The sequence below is a fragment of the Cryptotermes secundus genome, unplaced genomic scaffold, assembly GCF_002891405.2.
Source record: "Cryptotermes secundus unplaced genomic scaffold, Csec_1.0 scaffold719, whole genome shotgun sequence".
Classification (NCBI taxonomy): Eukaryota; Metazoa; Arthropoda; class Insecta; order Blattodea; family Kalotermitidae; genus Cryptotermes; species Cryptotermes secundus.
The window spans coordinates 39,501-61,049 of NW_019719368.1; the positions used below are offsets into that span (position 1 = coordinate 39,501).

At 41.2% G+C, this 21,549-nt stretch overlaps 1 protein-coding gene across 2 annotated transcripts in view; it reads right to left on the bottom strand.

Moving 5' to 3' along the window:
• Positions 1-2,282: 2,282 nt before the first annotated feature.
• The window catches only part of LOC111865127 (GTP-binding protein Di-Ras1), a 333,795-nt gene continuing 314,528 nt past the window's right edge, over positions 2,283-21,549 (bottom strand). For both annotated transcript variants that reach the window (XM_023852892.2, XM_023852882.2), the window contains exons 6-9: positions 10,918-11,057; positions 8,623-8,814; positions 5,856-6,133; positions 2,283-3,962 (exon numbers count right to left, since the gene is read on the bottom strand). In XM_023852892.2, the coding sequence (XP_023708660.1) occupies positions 3,611-3,962; positions 5,856-6,133; positions 8,623-8,787 (795 nt within the window). In that variant the 5' untranslated portion in view covers positions 8,788-8,814; positions 10,918-11,057 and the 3' untranslated portion in view covers positions 2,283-3,610. The remainder of the gene's footprint in view (positions 3,963-5,855; positions 6,134-8,622; positions 8,815-10,917; positions 11,058-21,549) is intronic.

The following is a 21,549-nucleotide window of genomic DNA, read 5'->3' on the forward strand; positions in this document are numbered from 1 at the left end:
AGACAGCACACGTATTAAAGATAAGCAGCGACACACACAGAGAGCGCCTACACTGAGTAAGTACAAATAACAGTATAAACATATAAGAATAACATAACAAGACATAACATAAGATAGTAACACAAATATTTGTATATTACAGACAACACATGAACAGCGATAAAAACAAGAAGTGGCCGCTGCAGCACCGTAGATATAGGGCATGTACCCTGAAAAATTTTAATTTGAAAAAGAAAGAGAACAAAGATCTTATAGACATTTTAACTTGAATTAAGGTTTAAAAAGTGCTAATTTAAAAATCAAATCGACGCGTGTAGATTAACAAAGATTTTATATAATTAGAAAGACTGAGATTTTTACATTTTTAACAAGCAGTGTAACAGTTACGTGAGTGATACACACCTGATGATGGCCATTTAGGGCCGAAACATGTAGTGTGGAGGAGGAAAAAGAAGAAAAAACTACAATAAAATTGTTGCACTTAAGACGGTATTTGTCCATATATACATAAATCTTTATATAAAATGCTCATCTTGTTCAAATCTTGGTCATAACATATAGATGTAAAGTTAATAATTTTCTGAACAATTACACAGTTCAGTGATAAACTTCACGTTTGGTACAGTATCAAATGAGTATCACACGTGTTTGGTGTAATGAATTTTCAGATGTGTACACAGCAGGCCTAGGAAATAACACACATGGTTGCATATACTTCACTTCATTACAGAAGATAGAAAATATTCAGAAAGATTAAAGTAGCCCATAATAATTACACATGCTGTAATAATTGAATTATTTTCTTTTAGGTTTACATTGTGGTTTAGATTCTGTATGCAAGATGAAAATGTAAAATTATGTACAAGAAATACCTACAGTAAAAAGTCTGGAAGGAACCATAGCTTTGTGTTACTTAGCCCATTGAACCCTATCAAGAAGCTTAAATACTCAGTTTCATGGTAAAATCTGTCAATTTATATTCAAATATCCTAACGTTTATGGATAGTGATACTTTGTTTACAATATTGAACTCAGTTAGATTTATTACTGTATCTGGTTCGATTCCAACAACAAAAACTACAACAAACATTTTGGTTATTTGTTTCTAATTCTGTTCCTGGTACACAAAACCTGTCTGATTATGCTACATTCTTTACCCTCCTGTTGCTGAATTTTAATTACACAGCCTGAAAGTTGGAAAATATCATGGGCTGGCTAGTTTTGCCCCAGCATATTGTCTACTATTTCATTTAAGCATCCTATTATATTGATGTATTTATTTGTATACATATATTACTGTCTCAAATGCAACTTTCTGTTTGTCCTACTTCTCTGTCACTACATGTTTCGGCTGTACACCGCCATCATCAGGTGCTTGACTACCATGCCAAAACTGTTCCACTGTGTGTTAAAATTATTCATCTAGTGTGAATGCAATGTTGATTATAAATTAAAACTTATTTAGAATTAAGAGTAGAATTAAAAATTAAAATTAATACTTCATAAATGTTATTCTTCTTTGTAGTCACCAACTATTTCTTGAAAAATATTTATCTGAGAGTATATTAGCTGATGATGTATCTTGTTGCAATATATTCCTTTGTTGCAGAGTGGATATTTACTGTAATGTGTAAATAATGTGTTATATAATATTTTCGTTGTTACTGTTAATTTTGTAAGCTGTACTTATGTGTGTTATTTACTCAGCTAGTACAAATGTCAATGTCAATTATACTCTAATACATATTATTTGTTTTGTTTTTTGTGCACGTTAGTCTACTATTTATACTTAGGTATGTTACAGTGACTTGTAGATTTTACCATCCCACTGGGCTTGTTTTGTTGTTTCTTTGTTTGTGTGAGCAGAGATTATGAACGTTCTGCATGACTAGTTCCACTTATTCAGAAAAGGCCTGGGGGTGTATGTGCTGCTATCTGGTGTGGAGTTCATATAAAGTCTTGAATATGGGGTAGTCAATGTGTCAATGTGTGTGTCATTCATATGTAGGTTAGCTGCATTGGTTCTACAAATGTGATATTTCTGTAAGGTAGTTATTATTTTGTTATTGTTAGTGGGGCGGGACTAGGTCCCTTGTACTGCGGCCACTTCTGGCCTACTATACCAGCCCCAGATGATGGGTGAGAGTGATTGTGCAGCAATTTGTGGAATGAAGATTGGCGGGGGAAACCGAAGTACTCAGAGAAAACCTGCCCCAGCGCCACTTTGTCCACAAAAAATCCCACTTGACTAGACCTGGGATCGAACCCAGGCCGCAGCAGTGAGAAGCCAGTGACTAACCGCTTGAGCTATGGCGCAGCCCGTAAGGTAATTAAGTGTTTGTCCTTCTTCCATGTTTCTATAATATCCATAATGTTAATTATAGCCCCATACCTGTGTCCTGTGTTCAGCATGTGGTTTGAATATCCGGAATTATCCTTGATGCTTCTTGTGGTGTGAATGAGTTCCTTATGTCTGATATTAAATGCTCTCCCTTTTGGTCCAATATACTCATATTATAGTGGACAGTTCATAGTTATGTACCAGATGACAGCCATGTACAGCTGAAACATGTAGTGACAGAGAAGTAGGACAAGACAATAAGTTGGATTCGAGACGGAAATATGAGCATAAAATAAGTCGTCTCTACTACAGTCGATGACAGCAGTTGTCAAGTCAGTTCAGAATGCAGTAAGTAACACTGACCAGAAGTCTGATTAGAAGTACTGGATCCAAGACCCTGCTCTTTAAAACATAACATATCCAAAAGAAAGAAGTACTTAGTAAGACCATCAATGTACCCCGACCATGATACTCAGTTATAATTGGTACACTGAAATAGGTGTCTTTCATTATTCAAGACCAGTTCTAACTGCAAGAAAACTGTGAATAGGATACGATCTGTTCTCAAACTGTGTTCTGTACAAAAATCAAAGTCAGGTTCCTCCAAAACATCAGTTTTCGGCTATAAAACTACATTGTGTCACAATAAGAAGAACACAGTACTAACAATGACTACCTTGAAAACTTCAGAATTTATAATTCATAAATATTTAGTATTATTTTTTAATTTTCCAATTCTTTTGACTGTGGGGCATTAAAATTTTGTGAAACGGGCATACACATGAGTTTGTATTATATATAGCTTTATAGGAAGAATTTCGACTTAAAAAAGTTAAGTTATTACTCATGCTATATATTTCTTTATATCAAAGTATATTTTCAAATGAGAGATAATTATATTTTCATATGTTACTTGCAAGTATAGCATGCTACAATAAACTTAAATATGTGTAACCTATGTTTCAAAATATCTAAGATCCTAATATTGCAATTGCATGGTATATGTGTTGTTCTGGTAAATGACATTGGTAGCAAAACTCGATATGTCCAAGAGACCAAAGTGCTCTGTATTAAATATATAAATATTTTTCATACTTGAAAATCTATGATACGTCATTAAGAGAGAAGATTGTTAAGAACACGGTCCCATTCCTTTCCACATAAACAGCAGTTCACTTTATTGGCTGAGAGACGTGGTGCTAATGAAACCAGCCCCAGTGTCTGGCATTGCCACAACAATAAACGAGTTAGATGAAATTTACTGCTGCTTTATGAAATATTGCAATCGTCATGAGCATCTCGCATTTGTTGTTTGGCTTTGCGGCTAGATCGACGGATAAGGCTTCTACTTCTTGGCTTAGAGCGGGTCACTTCCAGTCCACCTGTTGCTCCTTCTGAGCTGGCGGCCGCACTGGTGCCCGTGCACTCGAGGGCTGGGCTTCCAGTACGCCGACCTGCCTTGTTCTTGCTGCTGGCACTTACATATGCACTGGAGCGACGCTTCAGTCCTCCAGAACTGTCGTCACCACCAGCAGGCAAGATCCGTGACAGTGTGAGAAAGCAGCGGAAGATCTCCTTGATGTTGTAATCATCTTTGGCTGAACATTCGAGCACCTTCACTCTGCAGCAGGAGAGAGTCACACTGAAATCTTCCTCGTAAGGTGTATTAAGTACATAATCTAGAGTTGGAGTTACATGCAACCAGGAGTATGGGAAGTATGAATCTGAAATGGCATGTTTTGTGTTGGACTCTGTGCATTTTATAACTTGGAAGAAAGAAAGTGGGAAACATGAAATTTTGAAGTGAAAGAAGATGTAAATATGAAACTTATCTTCCATGCGCAGTGCTTTGTGACATATTACAAAGAACAGGACTGCTAAGTGTGTAATCCATAATGCAGTATATGAAATTCTCATGCATGCTCTTTGTAATTTATTAAGCTAATGAACAACTTGTTTATAAATGGCATTTGAACAAAACAAAAACATCCAACAAAATGAAGAATATTATTATTTCAACAGCTAAATGACATACAATTTCAGAATTACAAATTCATATCTTCTTGCATTGTGTTTCATTTCACCAGACTTTTAACAACAGTTCACAATAAATGGGGCTTTTTCACAAGAAACTCGTTCACTGTGATACTAATGAATACACCTGGCTGCTGGGATCATGTGGCTATGTGCATGGCGTAGCAGCAGTTGACCAAATGTTGCACGATATAATGGATATGTTACATCAGGACAGCACAAACAATTAAATGTGGCATTCCAGGTGCATAATCCGTCCACAGAAGACCAAAAGATATCAGTCAGAAACCTGATATTACCACCAATTCACAGTATTATTGTGGAACCTTCTGAGACCATCATACACCACCAAGCGAAAGCATCCCTACAGGCTCGCAAGGGGCCTCATCATGTTGCATGAGGATGTCTGCTCTCTTGCAGCTTATGCTGTTCAGGACACACTATGCTCCATGCACTGGAAGATGTCGGAAAACCCCCATACAGCCTGGATCTGTCACTCTGTGACTTCCGTGTGTTTGATTCTCTCAAAAGGTAATAAAGATTTCTGGATTTGGAATGGTCAAAGACACGAAGGTGACAGGAGACAGTGGTGCCAGGAGCAGCCCAGGGAAATCTTTGTGGAGAAGATTCACTGGCTGGTGTATCAGAGGAATGCCTAACAACATCTATGGTTTCGTTGGCATACAAGGTCTCTGAATACTTTTCACTCAAGGAAACCTCTTGTGCACATGCACGCACACACAGAAGCACATTTATGACCTTATATAAAGTACGTTTTGCAATTCATCATTATGGCAAGAATTGAAAATGACCAATTAATATTCTACAACAATCCATTGTATCAAATTTCATACAAATCTGCCTAATGGCATCTAAAATACCATGTAAGAAACTAAAAAAATGATCTCACATATAGCAAACCTTTTTATGGGGCTATATAACTGAATACTGTAATTTCTCAACAACTTCCAGAGAGACTGCCATGACAAAAGTTTAATGCAATCATCAAAAAGTTTATGACATATATGAACAAGTTCATTTATGGACAGGTATAAATCAGGTCTTGTTATGGATCAATATGGCTGAAAATTGGAGTTTCCTGATGTATTAGTGTAGGTTTCACTGTTGAATGTTGTAGCCCTCTATCTAAAGGTTTAGACACTGAATGTTCATGTTACATAGGTTGGCGGATGACCACTCCCTATGTGGAAACAGGAGAGTGGTACCCCTCAAGCATGCATGAGTATTATACTGTATATGTTGCACAAGGCGCAAGTCCCCACACTTTCTCCTGTGTGTGTTTGCTGGACTATGACCTAAACAACATGAAAAGTCACTCACCTTACTCAATTTTACCCTGAAGAAGGATGCAGAATTTGTCTCCTAAACGTCGACAACTATTCCACATGGTACTAATATCGAAGAGCAGATACAGAGTCGACCTACCAATTTTGTCCACAGTTCATACATGACATCTCACCTCAGCTTGGGTAGCTCACAGTAGACCCATTCAGAAACATCCTCGATGGTAACTTCACGGTGTGTAGATGCCAGGTCCAGCTTGTTGCCTGCCACAACGAGGGGAATGTCCTGGTAATCTGCTCGCTGCTCCCTGATCTCCTCAAAACAACGCTTGATGCTGTCAAACGACGGGGCCGAAGTTGTGGCATAAACCAGCAGGAAGGCGTGTGCAGTAGCAATGCTAAGTCTCCTCATTGCAGGGAACTGCATATCACCGGCTGTGTCCAAGATATCAACCTGCAACAAGTTCAACAGCATTACAGTCTGTCTCCTGCAGTTAGGTTGCCCATCTTCTTGCGCACTTGAAAGCACAGTGGTTACTGTATATGCTACCTGCTTTTCATTGTACATCTTTGCATTTTGCCCACCTATGTTTTTCAAATACTGAAGTTTTCTTGGTGGCAGTTTTCCAAATTTCATTCTTCATGGTTGCAACATCATACAGCCTTTAGGTTCCAGAAGGACATGTTGTTTGCATCTTAAAGGTTCAATTCCTCACTCTATACACTTAAACTGTGAATATGGCAGCAGAATATTCTCTCAAAATATCAGCAACTGCTTACAAGACTACACAGTGTCACAATGCATGAGACCAATATTGGTGTTCACTGGTTTCTTATGATTCACAGCATATATTCTCTGTGAGGTAGGAACTGAATATTTTAAATATTCATATCATTTTTTTTATTGCTAGTGGGGTGGGACTAAGTCCCTTGCACTGCGGCCACTTCTGGCCTATTGTACCAGCCCCAGATGATAGGTGAGGGTGATTGTGGAGCAATTGGTGGAATGAAGATTGGCAGGGGAAACCGAAGTACTTGGAGAAAACCTGCCCCAGCGCCACTTTGTCCACCACAAATCTCACTTGACCAGACCCAGGATCAAACACGGGCCGCCACATTGAGAAGCCAGCGACTAACCACTTGAGCTATGGCGCAGCCAATATTCATATTAAGTATTCATAGTTGTACGAGTTTCACGTTTTAAGAACTCAAATGATTAACACTGTCAGTTAGGAAAACATTAACATCTGTGAGGTTGAAACAAATGGATGAGAATATGAGTCTTTCAAGAAATTTAATTATGATCCCAAATTCCTCCATGGAATCTGTCACCAAGCACCACTGCAAAACACATCAACAATACAACACATCTGACACAGCTTATTTCTCCGTGATAACGGCAAAGAACCCAAACTTATATTTCCATCCCTGGCACACCCCTAACGAGATTTTCATAAAATCCCCCAGAACTGACCCAATATTTATATTTTTAACAACAACTCATATATCATATATTACAGTGTTCTATATGCATGTATCATAAGTTTAGAAAAAGGCACCTGTACAACTCCTTCACATTTCACATCTGATGGTAATGAATCACAGTAGTAAAAAAAATGAAATATTTTATTTATTTTACAACCAAAGTTGTATTTGACTGAAACTTATGCTTTTATATACATATTATAGTATTTAGAGACGCGCTGCTAGGTAGCGACCGCGAAACAAACAACGAAACAACGTCCCCTGCTAGGCAGCAGACTCTTAACAAGTAACAATTGAATTACAACAGTGAGGAACGACGTTTCCTGAGCTATCCGTGCGACATGTTATAAGCAGGACAATTTGAGCAAACAGTTCAGAGATCCTATGTGGAGGCAGTTTCGAATACCTCCACCGTAGCCCTGCAAGTCGTAGGAGGCGACGAAAAGGGAAGTCTCGAATCTGCGACAGTAAAATATGGTCGCGAAACCCACGGGACTCGGACCCCAGAATGACTGCGCCGCCGAGGGTCAGCAGCAATTGTAAACGACAGACCCGTCCTCTCGTCTCCTCTCCACATCAAAAACCCGCAACTGTCTGACAGTAATACAGATCTGATCTTAAGCCCCAGATGGGTGCTTTATTCGAAAAAGACTGGCCAACTGACCATCGGGCGTAACATAAGACTCAGACTCAAACATTTCAGTTGTGGGATATTCGCCAGACATTAACGACGTAAGCACAGTAGCTAAAGAATTTCCATTGTTAAAAACCGCTACCAGGAAACGACTAATGTAGACTGTAGCAGACTGAGAACGCTACAGTGCGTGTAAAAGTGAACTGTAAAGTGTGGCGATTAGCGATGCCGCTGTAATTACGTGTAGTTATGATTAGTGTGTATAAGTGGTCAGTAAATCGATTCACCAATCCATACCCCGTCTATAGTCACTCTTACACGTGACATTATAATGGGAAGGAAACCATTCACTCTTAAATTTATTAAATGAAGCTGAGGAGTTGGTTGTCGCTCAGCTAGTCAATATATTCCACACGCTCTATTGAATTCTTTGGAGTTGCTACCACTGGAATGTTGGATCTATCCCACATTCTCACATTTCGCCAGGAACCATTTTCATGTTATATTCCCCTGTATGCTTGGCTTTCCAAAACGGTATTCTCTTGTCAGATTTTCCAACTAAAATTGTGTATGCATTTTTGACTTCAGTTGCATTATTTACGTCCCATCCTTATCACATTTGATTTCATTATTTACATTGTAGGCTGTAATACGGACGATTATAGACTCGTGCATACATAGGCCTGCCGACTGGGCACACAATGAGTGTGCATTCCCCGCAGATGCTTGCGTAACTCTTTCGATTTAATGAACTGAAAACTATGGATATTAAAAAAAGTGTACTTTAGGGAGAATTTGGTCCGGAAACGTAGCTGATGGCTCACCTTGAGAGTGACGGGCCCCAAATCATACTCCCTGTTGTACAGGTCTTCCACTGTGCTGCGGTATTTGTCGGTGAAGGTGTTGAAGAGGAAACGCTTGACAATGCAACTCTTGCCAACCCCTGCGCCTCCCAGAATCACCAATCGGATTCGTTCGTGATCACTCATTCTGCAGTCTGCAAGCCACTCAGCTACCTACGAAAAAGGGATGTTGCAATATTAAGTTGATGACTGTGCACTCAAAATGCCTGCCAATACGGGTGTTGCAATACTATTGTGATGATTTGAAAACACGCCGAATGGAGAAAACGCCTGCTCCACATATTTTGAAGGCTCGTCCTTAATCTGGGATTGGGGATTGACTATCCTGATGTTCGTAGTGGCTGCCCTCAGCCCCTCCTTACAATCGTCACGTACCTCAAATCAGGCTACGGTCACACATTTCCATAATCTTTCCAATTCCAACTGAGTGGACCGCCTCTGTGGTCTAGCGGTCAGAGTTCCTGGCTACAGATCCAGATGTCCTGGGTTCGATTTCCAGCGCTACCAGATTTTCTGAGAAGCAGTGAGTCTGGAACGGGGTCCACTCAGCCTCGTGAGGATAATTGCGAAGCTATTTCAAGGAAATAGAAGCTCCGGTCTGGAAACCCGAGATTAATATACTTGGGGATTCGTTGTGCTGACCACGTGACACCTTCTATCCGTTAAAGTTGGCACTAACTTCGCCGATAAGCGGCGGTAGCTCGGTCGGTATAGTTCGCTTGCGGACTGCAGGCCACGGAGTTTTGCTTTTCCAACTGAGTATTTCACAGTCATCATATTATTTGACGATATTTAATCTGAGCTGACAGTCATTAAACAATAAATAAAATATCGTATTTGGTAACATAAATGTTATAAATACTGACAGCTGCAGAAACTCATTCGGCCAGTCCAGCGAGACGTTCAAGGGCTACTCGCATAAACTTCGCCAGACGCGTTCGGACATGTGGCGTAGTCTGCAGGCCAGTAGTTTATACACACCACACCATGAAGCGTGCTCTTAGTTGTGTGCCAGTCCGCGCCATAGCTCAAGCGGTTAGTCGCTGGCTTCCCACCGCGGCGGCCCGGGTTCGATCCCGGGTCTGGTCAAGTGGGATTTGTGGTAGACAAAGTGGCGCTGGGGCGGGTTTTCTCAGAGTGCTTCGGTATCCCCTGCCAATCTTCATTCCACCAAATTCTCCATCATCATAATCACCCGGGGCAAGCTACAATAGGCAAATCAGTGGCCGCCGTGCCGAGTGGACCCAGTTGGACTCCAACCCCCACTAAGCGAATTTAAAAAAGAAATTAAATTTAAGTTGTGTGCTGACCGGCAGTGATCCCGGGCCCCTACTACGGTATCCAGCTTTTGCTCAGTCGCGTTTCTTCTTGTGTCATAACGGCACGTTAGAGTTACCATTTGGAACGAGTGTTCATGTACAGTCCTTGTGAAAAGTAAGCACAAGTTTCTGATGTACATTTCAGGATATTACTTTTCAAAGTAGAAAGAAGACCACTGTTCATATAAATGTAAAATTGGTCCTGTGTTTAACTAATTAAGCACTATGCCATGAAGGCGTATGGGGGAGAGGATATATAGATCCACATTTTCTTGACCTCGGCGCCAGTTGGAGGTGAATGGTCAGCTTCACTCACCGGCCGCTTTACCCCCGGGAAAGGACCCCCTGTTCCCATCGCATAGGAGGTCGGGTGACCCCAGAGCCGGTCTGGACAAATGGAGAAGTGAAAATTCTTGACCCTACGGGAACTCGAACTCCGCCCCCTCGGTCGTCCAGCCCGTAGCTAGTCGCTATACCGACTGCGCTACTCCGGCCTCTCGACTATTCATACAATTGTAGGTAAATTTCGAAGGCCGAGGGGAAGAACATAATAGAAAATTTGTTTATTTATCCCTTTCGCTATGAGATCTTTTCCAGTGAAAGAAAAGTTTATAAATCATTGTTTTTAAATAAACCAATTCTAGGGCTATATTCTTTTGCGCCATTTGCAGAGCGAAGGGGAAAGTGAGACAGATTCTGCTGTCAAGTTAATTTCTGTTACTGTTTCCGACAATTAAAGCGTTGATTTATCGAGTAATTAGCGTGTTGCGAAGTTATGTAACAGTTACGTGAATATTCTTGAAGTTCGAGATTGATAAATCTATGTCGGATTCGAGATCGAGATATCGCTTTTTCCGATTCGATGCTGAAAATTCTAGATGCTCACATGTCTAGATAACGTGAACCTTGGCATTGTAAGAGTTAAAATCTGACTCACATTGTACACAGGAACATCTTGGCAAGACGTCGATGCAAATACGTTTTATGGTCGTTGCGGGCTTTCTCCTTTTCCGAGAAGCAGCTTCATTGCTGTGAGCAGCGGCGGTGAATTCACTTCAGTTGCAGTCTACAACAAGCCTGCACAGAAGCAGAAGCAACAACTATTAGGTTTACCAGATTTCACACACTTAAAAGAAATAACGGTGAGTTATTTTAATTCTGTACGGCATTTTCAGTATTCAGGTTTTATATCGTCGAATGCTAGGGAGACTAGTGAATAATGAATTTGAAATTATCTGTAATTGTTATCACCTCGGTGTTACTCTGTGTAACTGAGGAAAGCCACGAATACCCTAAATTACGTTAGTCGGTGTCACAGCCAAGACTCGAACTGTACACCTCCTGAATGAAAGTCAAAATTGATACCGACTAGAATAAAGTAAAAGGCAGAGTTATTCCTGTAACAGGCCGTGGAGGCCCATAGGGTTGTGAGAGGCCGAGGCTCCCACATTTCCTACATAATCGGTTCACAGATGACGGTGAGGTTGTCAGCCATTTACCCACAGGAAGATTCCTGGTACTCATATTTATATACTTTTTTTTTCCTTGGCACTACAGCCCCAGTGGGCCTAGGCCTACCTCCATGAACTTCTCCGTTCACTTCGGATTTATATACTTATTGACTGATATTATTTTAGTATTTACTTCAAAAATGGTGCCAAGAAGTTTAGTGACGCTGTAACGCTGTTGGCTGTCATTCGGAAAGTGCTGGTTTCGAATCTCGAAAGGGACACCGGCTATCATGACTAATATATTTCATGATTTTCCTCATTCCGCGATAATAGCTCGATTTGAAGAGCACTTCCTTCCAAATCCCTTCCCATTCAGCTTTCATTCGACGATACATAGTCCAGCTACTGAGAGCGTCGTAAGTAAATGATAAAGTAACCCTGACTTTCCCTCTGGTATTGCAGTTGAGCTCTGCGAGGGAGGCTGAGAAGAGATGGCGGTCCAGTTCAGCAGAAGGAACAGCTGGCAGGCAGTTCTGAACAAGAGTCGGCGAAGGAAGGACCTGAGCAAGGGAGGTTGAAGAGTTTCCACTGTTAGAAGCCGTTGCCAGGGAACAGTTGGTTAAGACCGAGCAGGCTGGGAAATGGTTTAGCGGGTGCTGTGGCGAACTGTGAATTGTTGAGATTAACAATAGCGCTGTTATTACCTGCAGTTCAGAGAGGTGAGTACAAGTGGTCAGTACACCAAATATCCAATCCACAGTCCGTCTATAGTCACACATCCTAAATACGTGACAATACTTTAAAATACATTAACCACAGTCACCCAGTGAGTCATTGCTATGTAGCCTGAGCTAGTGACAGCGTTATTAAATGAACAACAAATAAATAAGACTATTATCTTCTGGAATGTGATGCCGTGTAGTCTGGCAGAAGTTCAAAGAATTTACTGAGGAACATTTTCCCATGATCTTCAGGGTCTAAGAGTGAATTAATCGAACAAGCGACAACCAAATAAGAGAAATGTACTTTTTGCTCGTTGTTAACTTACCTTAGTTCTTCCGAAATGTCGGCGAATTCCTATAAGACTACAGTGCGTCACATCTCAAATACTTCATAGTCACAGCTGTGAGAACTGCTAATTTAGTATTTCTTTAATGTCGTTTAGCCTGGGAAATATTTATTGACGTTTTGCAGTGGCAAGCTACATGCTTCATAAAGTTGAAGAAAAGTCAGCAACTCCTACCAGACTACACGGGGTCACATCTAAAATAAGCAGCATTCATCATAGCCACGGCCTGAGAGCCTCAAGATACACCTATATCTTGTCTTTGCACAAGTTCCCTACGGATTTTTGTAAAAATATCGAAGTGAATAACAAAATTAATTGCTTAACGTTGTAGGTGTCTGTTGATGAAACTGCTAATTGACATAATCGGTTTCCCATTATAGTGAGCAAACCAATTTGTCAACCCCTGTAATTATGAGACTATCATAGGGACAATAACACGCAGCTTTGGGTGAACGCCACTAACTGGTAATCAGCAGCAAATATAAAACAAAACAGAATCAGCCTCCGCCTTTTCAGAGAGACGAATAACAGCAAAATCTGTAACAGAGATCCAGATATTTATTTTCCAAATTTTCCCGAAAAATTTAATTAAGTTATGAATTTTTAGCGGAAATTTAATTTTAGTCCACGTCAATTCAGCGCACTCTTTACTTTATGTGAAAATTAGAATGATTTTGTCAAGAAAGGCTAACTTTAATAGAATACGTATTTAATATGAAATAGTGTTCCTCAACCGTGGGTCGCGACTCAATGATGGGACATGGAAATCAGCTCGGTGGGTCATGAAATCTCCAAAATACTTATCCGAATTAGGCTACTCTATATAAATAAAAATATAAATGTTCGTTTGAGTCTTACCTAAGATCTCTGAAACTTCTTCACCGATCGCTTCGAAATTTTGAACGTTGCATTCGAACACCCGCGTGTTTCTGTGTGCCTGTTATGTAGATGTCACACCCGTGACAGGTAAAAACAGGTAAAAACCTGCCACATGTTCCGAATCCAGCAGTCGTTTCAATTGTAACGCTAGAACAGCGTATACTTACATGGAAACGCAATAACAGTTTGCCGTTGCTAGCATTTCCTAAGCAACGGATGAAACTAACTCTTCGATAAAGTATTCCCTATCCCGTCCGAGCGCTGGCTATATGTATAAGAGAGTTTAGCTCCGGCGACTGTTCAGTATCACGAGTGTCTCGAGTATCACGAGGTCACAAGTATCACAAGAGATTCCGAGTGAAATCACAGCATCCGCCGAGGTATAAACAGCCCACCTTGGACAAGAAGCAGTCAGTCTCGGGGCAGATGCCAAGGGATACGGAAGAGAGCCTGGAGGTAAGCGCCGAAGGAGTTAGTCTTGGGATCGCCAACGCCGAATATAAACAGTTTCGATTTATTTTCATTTTGATTTAATTTTTCGTGTGACATTGCCTTGGAATTGGGCTGTGTAAATGTTCGTTTTCTCTTATCGAAGATCCATGGAAACGCAATAACAGTGGGCCGTTGCTAACAACAGATCGTGCCCTCTATTGCGTCCGAAACCAGGTTATAATAGTCCAGCTCCGAAGAGTTTTAAATAAAAATGTAAATGTTCGTTTTCTCTTATCGAAGATCTCCGAAAGTTCTTCACCGATCGCTTCGAAATCCAGCAGTCGTTTCAATAGTAACGCTAGAACAGCGTATACTTCCATTGAAACGCAATAACAGTGGCCCGTTGCTAGCATTTCCTAAGCAACAGATGAAACAAACTCTTCGATAATGTATTCCCTATCCCGTCCGAGCGCTTCGAAATTTTGACTCAACGTTGCATTCGCAGCAGTCGTTTCAATAGTAACGCTAGAACAGTTAGCGTGTACTTCCATGGAAACGCAATAACAGTGGCCCGTTGCTAGCATTTTTTTTTCATCAGTGCAATGATCTGCTTCAGTTCATTCAAATAATGCCTCGCAGAAGATCAAACTTGGGTCGTCGTACTCGCGGAGAGGAAGCAATGCGTCAAGTAATCGTAAATCAAACTGGGGAAGAACGGGCAGACTGAGCCACAGCAAGGCGTGGCCGGGCACAGCTAGTTATTAATAAATGTTTTGGCGTATAGACCTGCTACTAGGCAAAGATCTCGAAACAAACGAGAACAGCCATTGCTATGCAATAGGCGAATAAATAAATGGCTGTTTCTGAGTAATGGCTCAGTAAACACGTTCCCAGAGAAATGAACACGGTGTTTTCGACGTGGTCCGTGCACAGTTATAAAGAAGAGAATTAGGGAAATCCAGTTAGTTGAAAGTTGGTAGTTCAGTTGAGCTCTGCACGGGAGGCCGTGACAATAGGACTTGAGCGGGAGAAGCTGAAAAACCTCCACTGTTAGTAGCCGTTGCAGGGAACGGCTGGTTAAGACACTACGGGCTGGAGAAGACTTTGTGTTTGCAGCAGTGGACTGTAAAGTGTGGAGATTAGCGGTAGCTCTGTAATTACTTGTAGTCCCGAGTGGTGTATGTGTAAATGGTCAATAAATCCATTCACCAATCCATACCCCATCTATAGTCATGCATCCCTAAATCGTGACAATATGATACTAAAATATACATAAATATAATTATACACTCCTTGGAACTGTACCGGCTTTGTTATCACTATCTTACAGAACCATAAATACGAGTATATTCTCGAAAATTGTCGGTTGCAAGTACATTAAATCTTACTGATCTGCCAAAACCGTTCGCGGTCCCAACCAAATTTTAAGTAATTCTTCAGACCATGGCGACCACACAACCCCTTTAGATTATGTCGTGATTACTTTTGGAGTCGTGAACCACGGTTTCAGAAACCGTGACTTTTAAGCAAAAGAGATACGCAAAACTGCAAGGAGCTAATTCGGGACCCAAATTATAGAACAGGTTTCTGGTTTCGAAGAGTTCTTCTGGGATATAACTCCATATAGTCAGTTTGAAATCCATGTTTTGGAGGAACATGTCAACTCCCTCTTCAGGGTAGAATTATAAGCCAAGAAAGGAACCGGCATGAAGCAAGTAGCATGCAGAGCTCGGCATATTCTTCTTTCCTGAAGATGGAGACTACATTCTCCTCCGAAATACTGCTGGATTTTCAACGGACCACACCAGAATACAGACATTTTCCTCAGCACCCCTGTGATAGCCCTTCATTACTGGTCTTGATTTCCGAATGGTTACATAAAATTACGTACCACAATTCGAACAAGGCCCAGCCTGATCACATTTGCATATCGATTACACATGAGCAGGAGGATTATGTAGAATGGCGAACAGTTTGGTGAATGACGTCACATCCCAGGAAGAGCGTGCTTCAAATGGATCAGTTTACACAGAGCGGAAACGTTAAAGTGTGAACAATCGTCACCGGGTTTCACACGTGCCAACGGAAATCCACTCACTGTGTGCACTTGTTGCTACCCAGTGACCATTAAATGGGTCACACTGGACATTGAGCTCGTCAAATTGTGTGTACTCATGTGATCTGGTTAATATTACGTTGGATTTGTGGTTTGCACGTCTGTAAATATGAACAGTTATAGACTTTTTGGTTGTGACGGCTTGTAATTCTGAGAGAATCAGATGTCTAGGAGAGATATATCGCCTCCATCTTCAGGGTGAAGAAGTAACCTGTACAATTAAGCTTCAATCTGCTCCATCTTTTTCATCATCATATTTTTGTTCTTAATCTCCTTCTGTTTCTCTATTCGTGTTATCCTTTATATCTTTTTCTATAAGCAAAAGAAAGAATGAAAGAGGGGCGGGAGATAAAGAATAAAAGGAGCTTGCCGCCTGCTTATACTGATGTTTTCCTTGGCTTACTCCTTGAACTGAAAATGGAGACGGTATATTCCCCCGAAACATTGAGTTCTCTCACAAATAAAATGAGTAACAACCGAAAACTTTACTTAATAATATTGTGACATGTTGGGCTCTGAATGACGCCCCTCCCCCNATGTTAGCTGAGTCCTGGCATCCTGGTCGCTAGGCAACGCGAGTCAACGCGGTGACGTCACCGAGGGATATCGCGGTTACTAAGCAGCCGTTAACAACTCCGGACAGCGTGGCTAGCAACAAGGCACCAGGCAACAACTGTCCGATCGAGGCTACTTAAGGAGCAGCGAACAGCCGCGTGTGCGATAACCAGTGATAACCAGTCATATCCGGAGTGTGTAATTCAGGGAGACTTGTATAGCTCCCGCATTATTAATACTTGAAGACAAGTGAAGATTGTGTTAAGAGATTTTGTTGTAGGGTTTGTAAAGTGTGGAAACCCGTAATAGTGTGATAATTAAGTGTAGCCGTTATTTGTAGATTGTTAAATAAACCAATTAACCATCTCTACGGCGTCTTCAGTAACGAAACACGTTACAATATGTATTTCTGTTCTTCTGTATGTAACATTTTTAGTAATATTCTAAGATTATATGATTAGTCCTTCATAATTTCCAACATACACCCGTCATTTCAATTTTAATCTGGATTTCAACTATAAATTTCACGTACTCTTAAAAAACAAACGGAACTAAACTTGTTAACTTGACAAGTACAGTGTAACAGCTCGCGTATTATCCAGACGGACCTGATGATGGCAGCGTGCCGACCGAAACAAACTGTACCAACATAACAACTGCATAATGACTGTACAAGATGTTAAAATTCTCCCTCTGCATAATTAATTAAGCACTATGCCGTGAAGACGTATTGGGGGAATGAAGGTATAGCTCCATCATTCTTGTCCTCGACAGTAGATAGAACTGAGTGATTAACTTCTCGTCCCGACTGCTTTACTCCCGGAGAAAGTGCCCCTCCTACATATGGAATATGAGGCTGGGTTGTTCCCGCGGCCGGTCTGGAAGCTGTGGAGAAAAAAAGAAAAGTTCTGCCCTGCCGGCAATCGAATCCTATCCCCCCGGCTCGTAGCTCGGTACTATACCGATTGAGCTATCCCGGCTGTCGTATATAATGTTACTGTGAATGATTAAAGTGAAAAATCAAGAGCGGACGAACAAACAGCAACAGGATGACTGAATACAGGTCGCGGGTTCAAATACCGATGAAGTCATTGGATTTCTTTCAATTGACCTAATCCTTCCGGCCGCACTATGGCCCTGGGGTGGGTTCACTCAGCCTCTAACAGAAATGAGTACCAGGAATTAATTAAATAATTTTCCTGGGGAGTAAAGCGCGGCCGGCGCGTAAGGCTGATAACCTAGCAGCCATCTTTGAGCCGATTGTCTAGATAATGTGGGACCCTCAACGTCTCACAACCCTATGGGCCTTCATGGCCTGTTACAGGGATAGCTTCACTTTTTTTTTACTTATAAAAGTTGCCTTTGTATGTATATTTCGGCCCACTGTTGTCCATCACTAGAAGACTTGGACAACTTCATAAAGAAACTCTTTGCATGTACGATGAACACAGGTTGTCCTAAAGCGATTTCCTTCTCAGAAATCGAGACTAAAATGTTAATGCAGTCGAAATAAGTTGTGTATTAATTAGTTAAAGCAGTTAAAATGGATTAGAAGTCTTTTTACGTAAGTAGAGGAACATAACGCCAACCTCCGTTTCCTAATGCTGGTTACGTACAATATATTATACACTGCGGTGTTGGTGGCCGTGTGTCAGTCTGTGTGGTCCGCGCCGCCGTGCAGTCAATCACGGCAAGCCGAAGACTGTAAAGAAATTTTCTGTTCAAGTGAATTTAGCGTGGCTAATATATATACCACTTTTAAAGCCGCGGGTTCACAAAAAGCCAGCCGTCAATTTCCTTTAATATGCAAATTATATAGCTTTGAATGGCAGCATTGGAGAGCTCAGTCGGTATAGCGACGGGCTGCAGGTTGGACGGCCAGGGTTCGATTCCCGGCAGCGGAAAGAGATCTTTCAGTATTTCACAGCCTCCAGACCGGCACTGGAGTCCACTCAGCCCCCTATTGAAAGCGTAAATTTAAAGTTGTCCCTGTGTTTAACTAATTAAGCACTACGCCATGAAAACGTATGGGGGAGTGGATGTTAAATTCACATTTTCTTGACCTTGGCACTAGTTGGAGATGAGTGATCAGCTTCACGCTTCGGCCGTTTAGCCCCCGTTATAAATTCGATAGGAGTCTGGGTGGGCGTCAGACCCGGTCTGGACGACGTGGAGAAAAAATTCTTGACCCTACTGGGATTCGAACTCCGACACCTCCGTCATCCAGCGCGTAGCCAGTCCCTGTACAATGGCTACCGGGCCTATTTCTCCAGGGGTGAGGCGGCCGGGGCATGAAACTTGCAACTCACTTCCATCTAGTGCCGAGGTCAAGAATGGTGGGGCTATACTTCCACTCCCCATGTCTTCATGGTGTGGTGTTTCATTAATTTAGCACATACTTTTGGTATTATTGCTGACGAATGATGAAGTGGAAAGGATTTTAAAGGAAGCGGTCATGACTTTAGTCGCGTTGCTACTCCACTATCTGTATGGAAAGGCTGAGGAAAACCAGTAGAATGTTCAGCGAGGATAGGCGGTGACCCCGTTGAGACTGGAACCGAGTACTTCTGCAACATTAGTTAGAAGCCCTACAGCTGAACTAGTGTACCGACAAGGGTCATGGGGTTTGAGGGAGCCATAGAGGAGACTGGAACACGGCCGAGCTGTCCCTGGCAAATTCGTGGACATCCACTGCAACGGAAAGCAAAGCACGGGCAATTCTTGCCTATTCCACTTTACGGTACCATATCTTTTATCCCCTTTTTAATGATTACTTCTATATAACTCTTTGGTGAGGGGGGCCTAAGTTCTATTACACTTTGGGCCCCATTGTGGAAGACACAGGAAAATGAGATCCTATGGTTTTATTGCAAATGAAATAGTGGAGCTCAGAATACAGCGTAATGATGCTATAAACATTTAATAGTCTGTTTAATGATCCAAGTTTTTTTTACATCATTCATTTGTTACACAAAATGTCAGAAATAAAACATCGAAAGCCAAAGAATTGTATGACTGAACCAGAGGCAGCTTGCAGATTCTTGTTAGGGAGAGATTGGAGAAGGATTTGGTGATCTGTAAAATTCCATTCCTTAAGTAGAAGCCATAAAAAGTGATTAAAAACCGTATAAGAATTTCTGTATAAAACTCTTTATAAATTAAAAATGTAAACAAGAAGTTCTGGGAAGAATGCTTTCCTTTAACACGACACAGACCGCATATAAAACAAGCATAATTTTGGAAAGTAGCCTCAAAAGAGAAAGCACGGGGTAGCATAGTTGTTTGAGGCACCATACTACAAGCTGGAAGGACGCAGGTTCGAGTACCGATGTAATTGGATTTTTCAGTTGACCAAATCCTTCTACCCTCATTATAGCCCAGGTTTCGATTCAGCCTCTACTAGAAATGAGTACGAGGAATCTTCCTGAGGTAAAAGAGTGACCGGCGCGTAAGGCTAAAATCATCACCGCCATCTTCGAACCGATTGTCTAAAAAATGTGTGAGCCTCGACGTCTCACAGCCCTATGGTCCTTCACATCCTGTTACAGGGATAGCTTTTCACTTTAAACTGATTATTTAATATGAGGCATTCAACCAATATTAAAGATTTTGCCTCAGCAATATGAGAGGTTGTAATGTTGGTATTACTGATGGGAGAGATTTATCGATTGAGTTGGCCTCAGGAGGAATGATATACACACCAAGTTTAATAAAGACTGGTTCTGGGATTCAGAAGTTGTTATGGAGGGATACACATACAGACACCCAGACAGCAAGATGATTATATTAGCCTCATTACATTTTTCAAAATAAGGTAATAGACTAAAAGAAAATACGGATGAACCATGTGGCATGAACGGACGGAAAGATATTGTCACGTGTATGAGTGGCTATAGACGGGATTTGGATTAGTGACTTGATTTATTGACCACTTGTACACACGCTTCGGAACTACAATTTACAGTTCACTGTTACACACACGCTAGTGTTTTCAGTCTCTTACAGTCTCCACTAGTCGTTTCCTGGTAACGGAACCCAAAGATGGAAATTCTTCTTCTTCTTCCGTGTTGAAGTCCTAGCCGGCGGGCCAGTACCACACAAATGATTCATTGCTTCAACAGACCAACTTCCATGCTGGCTACCATCTCATACCAACCTTCAAAACTTCGCTTCACAGACTAACTGCAGCTTCCAACCTGTCACGTTTAAAAATCTCGGCACGGACCGCATAGAAAACACCGTTCCTCTTTGTTGCAGTTCAGTTGTTGCCGTAGGAATACGTTTGTTTGCCAAGCCGTACGAAGAAACGGCTCGTGTATATTTGATTATCTCGCGATCGTTGCCCAGCAACGGCTCTACATGCTATGATATTTTGATGCTTTTCTTTAATTCGTCTACAATGGATGTAACTGGAGCACTATGTCTAAACACTATATTGTAATAATGTGTAGGGAAACTGACAGTGTCAAACTATATTCATTCAAAAACTTTGTTACTAGACAGGGGTAAGCTCTCTGTTTGCCTGCCGTCTGAACTTATAAATTAAATGTCTTTATTTGCAACTTCTAGCCTTAATAGTCTATGCTATGGGGAGAACTAATATTTGTTTCCAACACGTTAAAATCTGTCCATACACAAATATTTGCTACTACAATTCTAATTGTCCGTATCAACGTGCACGGAAACAATGTTCCTTAAAACACCAGTGTTTGTGTTTACAATATGACATCATATCATATTTCATTTCCAATAATTCGACAATTACAGGCAATAAATCCCAAAACAAACACTGTCATGCTTGAACAGAAAACTGTTAAAATATTTACACATCTCCTACTGACCAGACAGAATTCAATCATAACGGTATTAGTTAAACACAGAAATTGTAACAAATTTTTTCAGAATAGATGTATGTTCGCCGAAAGTCTGTCCGTCTGTTTGTTCCACCCTGTTTAAAGATAATCAGTAAGTAAGCTTTATATGCCGTGTAGTAACCGTGGCTGTCCCTGGGCTCCATGATAGCGTGCTAGTACAGCTTCACAGTTCCTGATCTCAGCACCAGATGCA